At 38.2% G+C, this 12,812-nt stretch overlaps 1 protein-coding gene across 1 annotated transcript; it reads right to left on the bottom strand.

The window, feature by feature from the left end:
- Positions 1–4,925: 4,925 nt before the first annotated feature.
- Positions 4,926–11,287, bottom strand: LOC311087058 (macrophage mannose receptor 1; the record flags this gene model as incomplete). The annotated part of the gene is made up of 6 exons (XM_084120309.1): positions 11,229–11,287; positions 10,791–11,153; positions 10,365–10,703; positions 5,730–6,065; positions 5,320–5,643; positions 4,926–4,966 (listed from the first exon to the last, which is right to left on the bottom strand). The coding sequence occupies exons 1-6, from the start codon at positions 11,260–11,262 to the stop codon at positions 4,926–4,928; spliced, it is 1,437 nt and encodes a 478-aa protein (XP_083976435.1). The 5' UTR covers positions 11,263–11,287.
- Between the last annotated feature and the right edge of the window lie 1,525 nt (positions 11,288–12,812).

Genomic DNA, 12,812 nt, shown 5'->3' with positions numbered 1-12,812 from the left:
TGAAACAACGTCAGGTACCATGGTTGAATCAACGGTGAATTACCTTTCGATTTTGCAAAACGGATCAACGTTGATATTGTGACGTCGTTCACCGCGGAAGAAACAACGTTGATTCACCGTTGAAATCGCGACGTCGTTTCACTCTTACCTTTCGGGTTATGGTCTTCTGTCGACGTTGAATTACCTTTCGATTTTGCAAATTGAATCAACGTTGATATCGTGACGTTGTTTCACCGTCTTACCTTTCATCATGGGATAATACAATTGACCTATGGCTAAGCCACGCCCCCAAACGCGATGAGCCAATCACAGTGCGCATAGCTAACCCAATACACTCGGACATTCTGTGCTTCCACGTCCATTGAAATGCATTGCAGTTAGTCAGTTTTCATTCGTTTTTATCTGTTTTTTCTTGTCATTTTAAGTTTAAAATGGTCAAACGGTGTGCATCCCTTACAGAAAAAACACATGAATTCCACATGTGATTACATGTGACCTCATGTGATCACATGTGTTCTCATGTGAACAACATGTCACCACATGTGAACAATGTTTCACCACATGTGAACAACATGTCACCACATGTGAACATAATGGAGCATGTGGCACATGTGGAAAACACATGTTAATTTTTAACATGTGAATCATGTGAACATAATGGAGCATGTGGCACATGTGGAAAACACATGTTCATTTTTAACATGTGAATCATGTTGCCACATCACAAATACTGCACATTGTAATGGGAAGTTCAGATAATTTTACTGACTCGGATCTTTTGAATCTAGTTCATAATTAAAATTACAATTTTTCTTCTCCTAGTGAGTTTTGTGATCAAAATGACTGGTTTTGTGGTGGTAATTTCAAGAAATGTGCACCCAAAAATTCACCCTCAAGTTGTTACAAACCTGTATGAGTTTCTTTCTTCTGTTAAACAAACAAGAGGTTTGGAAAAGCTTGAGGGTGAGTAAGTGATGACAAAATTTAGATGTTTGGGTGAACAATTTTAATTTGATCATTCATACATGTATCGCCTTTTGCTTTGTTTCACACTGACCACTCACTGACATAAACATCTTTATCCTCATGGAAATAATATACAACTTTAATTAAAGGTACACTATGGCTGCGTTTACACTCGCGTCTCGCCTCCCTCAGTGCTACCACGACAAAGCACGTACGCAACAAATGACGTCAGAAAAGTGTCAGTACATTATAATTGGTTATGGTCTATTACTATACCGATACCGAATCGTCCTCGTTTGCATCGCGATGCATCGTTGAAACGATTAATTTCGACACCCCTAATGTCACGTTGTCACTTCACTGTACATTCGCTCCTTAGTGGTCAGCTGCAAAATCGAAATCGTTGGCACTTTAAATCGTTGACGCTTTAAATGCCGTTTCAGTATTTTATACTTTGTTCCTGGAGTTCATAAAGTTTGCGAAGTGTTTTGCGCTAAAAATGTCCAATGTTTGTAAATGTGATCATTTTCTAATCTCACCTCTTAAATGTGTAAATATCAAGAATATTTTGATTATCCATTTCATGACTCCTTTAGCACACAAAAATGTTCTTTTTCACGTCTCCAATTTAAAGAGAGGTCATACTCTAATGAAAATAATATTTTTGCACTTTTTGATGAATCATTGTCATCTTTTTTACACAGTATGGATTATTGGATTATTTAGGCCCTCTTTGGCAGCTAATTCCAAACTTGTTTTCAAATTTTAAAATTATCAATCTCATTTCTTTACAGACCATGTCAAAAAGACACATCGGAGGCACTGAGATCAAGGTCTGCATGGCACAAAAGTTAAAAGATCTGAGGAGACGAGCAGAAAGGTAATCTCCAGATAATCCAACATCAGTCTATTCCTCAGTCTATTTTGTGATCTATTCACAAATTTTCAATAGTGCTTTTTATAAAAGAGACGCATCACTCTTATACAGTTGTTTAAGCCAAGATGAAAACGACATTGCTGTTCGCCAGCATTTTTTGTTTCCATAGCATATTCACAAAACATTTAATGACTGACTTATAACAATACAATTACAAATTATTAATAATAATAATAATATCACTAAAATATATAGGCTTAATAGCTAACGGTCTTTAGATCCGAACACAGCAACACAGTCATCTGTGAAAATCAAAAGCAGCTTCAAACACCGCCTTAAAAGAAAACGTATATCATGAAATCAAAATTGACCCTATTTACTTTGTTAGCGCACATTACTTTGTCTTGAGGTGAACAATTAATCTGTTTAGAAAACAAATTGTTTGTCGTGGTGGGGGGTGACATGCCCCCACGGAAGAAAATTTTGAAAAATAACTCCTGAAATGATGACTTCTGGTGAATATTGTGGAAACTAATTGATACATTTAGATAAATATATTTAATACATTATAGCATATTATAATACAACTTATTAGGCCTATATTTATAGAATAACAAAGTAGGCCTAATCAATATACAAGACTGAACCACATAAGTTAGATGTGAAATATAAAGGCTATCATGATCATTTTGCCAACAATGAACCATGGATTTGTTTAGTTTATAATACGTTTTATTTTTAACTTAAACAAATACAACATATAACATTCAAAACTTATCGGCTTAGACTGCATTTGAAGAAAAATAAACACAACAGTTTTCTGTAGCCTTGTGCGAACTTATTCAATAGAATTAGACTTCTAGAATGTTCTTTCCAGTGCAAAAAATATATTTTTTTAATTTAATTAGACAACATTTTAAGGAAGTGTAGTGCAAATATATTTATATAATTATACTTCCATTATAGTTAACTTTCATTCCAGTGCAAAACAATAATACATAAAAAAAACAGGTAGCCTAATAAAGAAAATATTGCACTCAAATACTGCATTCAAGCAATACAACACCTGTATGCACATGGAAAATCTCACAGAAATAAATAAACCTCCAGACTATTGTGCAGCTATTTTTTCCATGTGTACTTTTTTGATTTATTTACAATGTTAGGCTAAACCTGTACTATCTCTTTTAATATAATCACTTTCTTATCAACTATATCTGAGTTTTAAAAATCCACATGATTACATAGCCTACCATATCAGCCTCTGGAGACGTCTGACGGACAAGGAACCTTGACATCGCTCCCTCCTGTGCCCGGACAATTGGCCTTGTATTCATTGTCCCTCACGCATTCCAGCCACGAGTAGTCATTTTCATAGATATCATATAAAGGCTAGATGTCTTAAGGCGGAGTCACTTCCGGCATCACCGGCGGCCATCTTACCACAGGGCTCTGTGAATTAAGGTGAGTGAGCAGCACGCACACAAATCCTCTTATCTCGCTGAAATCTGGACGGATTTACAAACGGTTTGGTTTCTTACAAACGTTATTAACGTGGCTATAATTCTGAATGCTTAAACATTTTGAACATAATTATTCATATGTATGCAGTATAATAGCTACATCTCTGACGTTTATAACAAACCAAACCGTTTGAAAATCGGTAGAAAATTGAGCAAGTTATGGTTATTTAAAAGTACATGCACCATGTTATGAGTGAGCGAGCACCCTGTGGTAAGATGGCCGCCATGTGCGGATGTCGAGCTCCATTGGCCAGCAGCGCGGACGAGACATCTAGCCTTTATATGATATCTATGGTCATTTTCCCATTCAATTCTATATTTTTGTGCTCTTTTCTTTTTCGCCGGCTGCTCGGGGGTAGTCATTTTTACATTTCCCGATGTTGTCACTTGTCGTCATCGTTGCTACGATACGTGACTCACAAAGACTGAAACGACCAATTAAAAGGGCATTCTCTGATGACGTTCGAAGATGTTAAAAACGCTACGCTGATTAATATCTACCGCACCGTCGGGTTTTTATTTTTAGCGCAATTTTCCACCGGACAAAATTGCGATTGTTAACTCATGATTTCTGTTCTGTCTGTGCGCACCAAACTTGTACTTCTATCTACTCCTCAACCAGACCACCTAGAGACTTCGGGTTTTCGGCATTATGTTAAGGAAGGTCTAATCTCGGGAACGCACAAAAAAAATCCAGGAAAAGATTTACTATCTCTTACGCCGCCTTCACACTGGCAGTTGAAATCAGCTCCGTAATACGCAATACGCCCCCAGCGGACGTCGTACACAACGGTGAAAAGCGTCGGAAGCACTGATCTATATAGAATGACATTATATATATATAGCCTATGTCATTATATAGATCAGTGGTCGGAAGCCTCGGAAGCGAGTATATTTAAATATTGAATTATTTAAACTGCCCTAATAATGTTAAAACATCATGAAAATAAAAAAAATGACATGACAACTAATCGTTATAAAATCATTATTTATTTTATTAAAAGTTAAGAATCCAGGTTTGTTTATCAGTACCATAGCAACGCTAACTTCCGTTGGGATTTTCGGATAGAAACCGTCCGTAGCCTTTCGCAAGAGTTCAATTTTTTGAACGCATCCGGATGGCCAACGGACACGATTTTGTTCGCACCGCACTCGTTCGCACCTGGTTCGGACCCATTCGCATGCGGTCTGCGAATCTCCATAGGAAATGAATGACTTCCGGTAGTTTCGCTGCCGTATCGGAGCTGATTTCAACTGCCAGTGTGAAGGCGGCGTTAGTGTTGTGATCCCATGGCGTCAGAAAATTGCGCTAAAACACTCACTGAGTTTTTATTACTTGTTTTCTCATCATAGCCTACGTCTTCGTTCATAGTCTGACATATATTAGAAGCTATGTGTCTGTCATGGATTTGCACTTAATTGATTCTCAAAAATACGGAACAAAGTGCGTTCCGTATCAGTTCAAAACGGAACAAGACTTTTATGTGTCAAATACGGAACGATTCCGTATTATACGGAACGGTTGGCAACCATTTAAATTATTTTACATTTTAATTAAATTACACTTTGTGCAGGATGAGGGTGAAGAAGGTGTCAGTATCTGAAACGAAGAAAACAGCATCTCCCTGGATCTCCCTTTTTGGGGATTTGTTTTAAAATATCAATTTAGTGTTATTATTTGGCATAAAATGCATTTCAATTTTATAAAGAAATGTGCAGCATTTTGTCTGAGAAATAAAAGGACTCTTGTTCAATTCGTTTTAATCACATTTTGTTAAAAAAAATTGTGAGAAAATCGTATTGTGAAACCAGTATCGTGAATCATATCGTATCGCATTGTGTGTTGAGTGAATCGTTACATCCCTATATATCAGTGACAGCTGTTTGTAATTTCTATTTCAAGAATGATCTATAAATCTCTTGTTTTAATCATTTGATTCTGTGGAAACTCACCTCCATGGCAGATAAAAGGATGCTTTAGATCACAGCTGTATTGAGCCCATTTCCCAGAATCAGTTGTTGACATGCCGATACAGTCACCAGATCCTGAACTCTGGGATGGTTGACCTTCTGCCCAGTTTCTAAAACTGAGATTCCACCGCTCAGGCCATTCCCAAGAGTCCAGGAACAGACCAATCCAGAGCGATGCTTGATCACTGATCAGATTCTGCTGCTCTGCGCTGCTGATACTCGCCAAATCAGTGTGGTGTTGTCTGCAGTAACTCTGAGCATCTCTCCATGTCATAGCAGTCTCATTGATAATGAAACCAGTGCTATCTGTTCAGAAACGCCAGATAAAGACCAGCCCTTAGTCCAGGATCAGCTAAAGTATGGGGAAAAATTAGCCAGATTTGAGGACTCACCATTGAAACACACAAATGGGAGAACGGTGCTGCAGCTCTCATCGTACCAATTTCCATTAAAACTCCTCACACACTCCCCATCACCATTTGGTTCTCCTTGATTCCAGTTACTGTACTGGGACAGTGGGCCCAGAGACCAGACCCAGCGATACTCTGTTCCATTGTGGAGACCTATCCATACTGAACCACTGTATCCAGCATCCACTGTATTTAGCAGCAAACTCGCGTCGCTCATGTTGTCAGCAGTGGCCAGATCAGTGAATCTCGCTCTGCAGTAACTCTGAGCATCTTGCCATGTCATTCTTTCATTTATAAACTGGTACTGGTACTTGCGCCCTATAGGAGGGAAATGACAGGATTGTGAAGATAATATATACTTGAAGATACAATCATGATTAAAAAGCATATTGCTCTAAAACACATAACATTTTTGTGAACAATTTAAAAGCTGAAACTGAGCCAATTCAATTTGTAGTATTCTGAACATTACTAGTCTAATAATAAAGATGGCCTAAAAATATTCAGAACTGAACTGACACATTTGGGAGACACTGATCCAAAATTATTGACATCAAAGATATTATTTTTTATCCAAACTGATCTTACAGGGAACATAATTATGTTCTGAGGTGGTGATTTTATATGAATTTGTACGATGTGAATTGCACAAAAACGTATTATTAGAATAAAAACTAAGCATGAAGATCCAAACATACCCGTCACTGAGGAGTAAGCCGAAAGTCTGAAAACTTACGAATGTGATTGTACGAATTCATACAAATTAGAGATGAAATCCATATAGACTAAGAATGTTCCAAAGGTTGCTCCTCAAAAGGCTTAATTAGCCTCTGACAACCAAGTCCAGCTCATGGCCTTCATGTGTGGATTAGCATCTAAACCCGGCAGAACCGTTTCCACTGACAGGAGAAGAGGTGAAGGTAAGACACCTCTGCTGCCTTGTGGCTATACCTAGCCATGGGTAAGGCTTCAGGGGTCAACCCTGAGGATAAATCCAGAGTTGGAGTCCTAAAGGCAGCTCTGGCAACTCCTGCGACGGCATCAAATCCAAGTTGTATCAGCTTTTGCCCCTTCCTTGGATCTTTCTGACCTGATGCATGGGTAACACCTTGTTTTCCATAACATTTTTAGCCGGGCTTCATGCACTAGAGAGGCCACTCCAGCTTCACTATGCAGGGAAGCAACAGTCTACCGGTTATAAGTCTCCTGCTTGATTGGCGTAAAGTGAAACGCCAGGGATTGCTTCCGATGGTGGGAGAGACCATTGTGTCTCATTTGGGTAGCCAGTTGGTTGCTACCTCGCCACGGTCTGGTAACCCCACTGGGTGCATGGGTTTTTAAGGTGATAACCTGATAAACAGGTCAATAACCACAGGCACAAAGAAACAAAAAGAAAACAAATCCAGACACCAGACCGTGACAGAATGGAAGAGTTTGCGTAAGCGCTAGAGGACGTCCTTCCAGGCGAAATAAACAGCAATGCAAGTGAGAGAGGGCAACACCTCAGGGATGCTGTGCACAGTACTGCCATTTCTATTTTTGGCAAGAAGACAAAAAAGTCTGCAGATTAGTTTGAAGCCAATGCCAAGGTGACAGGGCCAGTCACTGAAGCAAAGAGACATGCACTGGCCGTTTATAAGACCTGGCCCAGTCAACAAAACTTGCAGGCTCTTCAGGCCACTAGAAGATTCAGCAGGAAGCTTGGCCATCTGCCAATGATTTTTGGCTACATCTTTGCTCCAAGGTACAGTCTGCCACAGATTCTGGAAACATCAAGAGGGTGTATGACGGCATCAAGCAGGCATTGGGTCCTACACAAAAGAAGACTACACACCTGAAGTCTGTCACAGGGAAGAAAATACAAGAAGCAGAGGGAGTGATGGGTGGAGCACTACTCAGAGTTATATGTCAGGGAAAACATGGTCTTCGAGGAAGCCCTGGATGCTATTGAGTGCCTGTCTGTGCTGGATAAGCTGAATATGGAATCTACCCTAGAGGAATTGAATGCAGCACTGGATGTCCTTGCCCCTGTAAGGCACCCGGCAAATGATTGTAATCCTGCTGAAGTCCTGAAGTGCTGTAAGGAAACGGTGCATGAAATTCTTTGTCTGTTGGAGAGAAGGCACTGTGCCACAGGATATGAGGGATGCAAATATTTTCACTCTCTATAAGAGCAAAGGTACGGTGACCGGGAGGGGACATGTTCGGTTCACTTAGTTTTGTCGTGGCCACAACATATAAACTTGTGGGAACGTGATATTAAGTCATGGGAACGTCATAATATCTCGTGGGCACGAGATCGTATGTTGAGGGAATGACATCCGTTTCTCGTGGCCACGAATTAATATGTTGAGGGAACGACATCCGTTTCTCGTGGATACGAGTTTTATAACATGTGGGAACCGAATATTCACACGCGACACGGGCTCTCCTTTTCCCCTGGGCATAATTTACTTTATTATTAGTTAATTTAAGTTTCTCATAATTTGTTTTTGTTTATTGCCTTAAACAGGACTTTATTCGTGACCCAAGTATTTCATTTAAGCCAGCAAATTTTCGACGAAAAAGCCCATTCAACTTAAGAATGCGCTTCAGGTGTCTTTCACTTATAACGTACCCATGTCTTAATGCCAAAGAGCGCACTATATATTTATATGACATTCCTATTTCAAAGTAAAATGTTATTTCATCAGTCATCATCATCTCCGACTTCTGTATAGGCTATGTATGGTTACAATATTGACCGGTGTGGTTCCCTCAACATAACTACGAGAACTACTTAACTACGTGGCCATGAGAAAAATATGTCGTTCCCTCAACATATGATCTTGAGGCCACGACTTTACATCACATGGCCTCGACATAATGATGTTGTTACCTCAACAAAATGATCTTGTGGCCCCGATTTATTATCACATTCCCACGACTTAAAATGACGTTCCCAAGAATTAGTATCTCGTGGCAACAAACATATTATCACGTTCCCACAAGTTTATATGTTGTGGCCACGACAAAACTAAGTGAACCGAACATGTCCCGTCCCAGTCACCGTACAAAGGTGACAGAAGCGACTGCAATAACTCTCGTGGCGTGCAGTAACTCTCTTGCAACAAATCTCTCATAAGCGTAGCTGGGATAGCTGTTCGCTCAAATTGTCCTGAGGTGCCTTCAAGTTCTTGCATAGATAGTTTATCCGGAGTCACAATGTGAAGAACAGATAAACTATTCTTTAACCACAACTTTACTGTTGTGGTTACACAAATGCTGTATTTTGGAATTAAATTATGGACAATTAATACTTATTGCATTTTTAATTTTGAAAGTATGTGGGAATATCACGGTGCATCTTGAGAAAAATGGTACAATGCATTAGTATATGATTCAAATGGCTTTTTTATATATTCATGATTATACATGAAGGCTACTCTTGATTTCCAGAGCTGAGATACAAATCAAGTCAAACAATAGGAATAGACTGATTTAAAATAAAATCACAGAAAATAGACAGACAGTAGAGTGCTGAATTACTGATATATTTTTGTAAGCCAACCTGGAAGTTAGCATCACCCTGGTTCACTCGACAAAAAACCCAATATGATTTTTCCATTGGCTTTTTTATTGCAGAAAATAGGGTCTGTGACTCATAGAATCTCATGATTCTTACATATTTGTTAATCATAATAATCTTCACACACAACTTTTATGAAATTTTAAGCAAATACAATCTGCAGAAGTCAAAAGCTAAATGCAGGCTATAAACAAACTACTCCACGGTATCATCACTTCAACGTCACCCTCAAGACTGCGACTATAAACACAACAAGGCTATAAAAACTAGTGTATAGATGAGTTTACCTGTTCAGCTGATGACATTTAATGTCCCAGACAACCTCTGTAGTCTGTAGCCTTTTAAAGCTTTTACTCGTCTTATAAAAGGCTAGCTAAATGGGACCACAGTTGTCGGGGACATTAAACATCATCAGTCTAACAGGTAAAAACTTCTAATGACTAGTTGCTTTCACAGCCTCATTGTGTTTATTCTGTTAATATTTATTCTGTTTATTCTGTTATTGTGTTAAGTTCACTCTTGCAAACTATTTTAAACAAAGACTGAAAGAGTTGTCAGAAGCTTAGTGATGGTGAAGTTGAACTCATGTGAGCGTGGTGTAGTTTGTTTATAACCTACGCTTAGCTTTTGACTTCTGCTAATTGTATTTACTTTTCAAAATTTATAAAAGTTGTGTTCATTTGTATAGATTATCAAAATGCACCTTCACACTTTTTGCATAATAATATAAATGATACAAATTCATACGAAATCACCAACTCAGAAAATAGCTACATTTTCTCATGAGATCAGGTTGTTTGGGAATAGTCACAGCTTCCTTGCTTTCTGTATAGGTTAGTCTATAATTTATTCCAAAAAAATAAAATAAATTGTGCTGTTTTGAGTGTCAGGTTTTTAGAATTAAATTTTTTGATTGTGATCAGTGCATTGTTGTGCTTGTACACGCTCACTGTTAAATACAGTAATTAACAATATTTCTATTCATAACATGAAATGATGTTTCAATGAAGTCATTCTGTCTAACATGATCTAATTTATTAGATGCTCACATCCATGACCATGGCAGATAAAAGGATACTTAAGATCACAGCTTTTATGAGCCCATTTCCCAGAATTGGTTCTTGACATGCCAACACAGTCACCAGATCCTGAACTCTGGGATGGTTGTCCTTGTGTCCAGTATCTAAAGAAGCGGCTCCATTTATCAGACCATTCCCAAGAGTCCTTGAACAGACCAATCCAGACCCATGATCCTGATGGAATAATACTCTTTATCTTATTCTGTTCCTCAGAGTTGTGGATGCTGGGCAGATCTGTGTGATGCTGTCTGCAGTAGCTCTGAGCATCACTCCAGTTCTTATAAACCTGTACCCTGATGTATTCACTTTCTATTGAAGAATGGAAAAGAAGAATCATCTTCAACCCAAGATAGATTTACATTTACACATTTACACAGATAACAACTCAAAACTCACCACTGTAGCAAACACAGTGTAAATATGATGAGCATGGATAACTATACCAAATTCCAGAGGCAAAATAACCACATTCGTTATGACTGCTTGGTTCTTTTATATCCCAGGCACTAAACTGTGTGAGTGTGTTTTCTCCATTAGACCAAGCCCAGCGTTTCTGTGTCCCTCTCTTCAGTCCAATCCACACTGATCCACTGTATCCAGCATCCACTATATTCACCAGCCTGTTCACATCATCCATGGTGTCTACAGTAGCCAGGTCAGTGTACTTCGCTCTGCAGTAACTCTGAGCCTCTGGCCACGACATTCTCACATTTATATAGTGGTACTGACGAGAAAGAGCAGAACTGCTCCAGAAGAGCCCTGTTAAAATCAACATGTTAAACCATCTATATGTACACATCATCATAAATACAGATTACACATGACCACACCAACCTGACAGCAGCAGCACAAACAGACTCCCGTCCATGACTGAACACACAGATCCTCTCTGCTGGATTCTAATAAGAGATGATCAAACATCAATCAACATTTTCTGTCACAGTTCTGTAAGGAGTGAATACAAACAGTACATTGCAAATGTATCATGACTTCACATACTTCATGTCAAGAAGTGCACTCCAAATATGTTTAATTAAACATCAGAACTTACCAAACCCTTTTTTTCTATTAACAATTTCTGCATTTTATTCTCTAAGTTTTAATTATTGTACCAATTACATTAAGTTTTTAAAAGGTACTATTTTAACAATCTGCATAGTGTAAAACTGGTCCATTCAGTTTTTGAAAGACAGTGTAACCTTTGATAGAACTGATAATTTCTCAGTGTAGTAAGATATAAATCTGCTGGAACATACCGGATTAAAGGCAGATACTTTTATCCAAAGTGACTTACAGTAAACTTTACATTTGATCAGTTCATGCATTCTCTGGGAATCGAACCCATGTTGTTAGTGACATGATGCTCTTCCCTGCTCCAGTTTGCAGTTTAGCGAACCCTAAAGGTAATATGCCCTTTAGTAGAGCATATGCATAAGCCATTTTGTTGTGAGGCATTTGAGAGAGCACACATTTGATATCCATCATCATCATCATCATCATCATCCATACTTTACTCTTGAAAAGGTATTGTCTTTAAGGGTTAAGGCTAAATCAATAATGTTATTAATGTTCTTTCGTGTTTATCATATATCATGGTGTTGTATTTGAAGATGTTAGATGTGCTTACAGATAGGACTATCAAGCGCATTTTACATGCTTGTTGCATTTACGTTGCAATTTGGGTATTTAAGAATCTTTTGGTTTAATTTCAAATTTGTGTAAACATTTGCATACTAAAAGGAATGTAAGCTGTTGTGGTATGCAATAATGTTGTAATGTTGTCTATTGTTATGTATTCCGTTCTATCTATATATTTGAGAATGATGTATCAGAATAGGTTTATGCTCATCTAAGTGTCTGGTAAGTTAATGTATATTTTCTACTGTTGTTTTTTGCAGTTTTACACCGCTTCCATTAAATGCACTTGAAGTCAGCTCTGTCTTGGGTACTTTTTGGAGGAGTGTTAAGCTCGCTGCATAGACATGCTCTAGTTTTTGAGCTACAGGAATACAGAGTTGCTGTACTTGAATATCATTGGTTCTTGTGAGAATTTGCTGGTGAAGTTACTCATTTGTTAGTCACTTTGGATAAAAGTATCTCCCTAATGAATAAATCTACATGTAAATGTAAGTTGTCCAGGTTAGTGAAATCAAGTCTTTGAAAAAGTGCACAGATGCCTGAGACACAAGTATGTCACAGATTTCTACATATTAGCCTGGAACTAAAATAAAAGTAACCTCCAGAGTCTGACCCACCTGAACGCACCAAATTACACTATTTATAATTAAACTTCAGAATGAGCATCAGAATGAGATAAGGAGGTTTAGTCTGCACTATAATATAGCTTTTGGCCTCATGTAGGTCTAACACAAAATATATGCAAATTTTTGTGAAGTCAAGATGCTAGTCATTTTCATA

The sequence above is a fragment of the Abramis brama genome (assembly GCF_963993115.1).
Source record: "Abramis brama genome assembly, chromosome: 7".
Classification (NCBI taxonomy): Eukaryota; Metazoa; Chordata; class Actinopteri; order Cypriniformes; family Leuciscidae; genus Abramis; species Abramis brama.
Note: the sequence above shows the minus strand (reverse complement) of the source record. Positions and strands in the feature narration are given on the sequence as shown.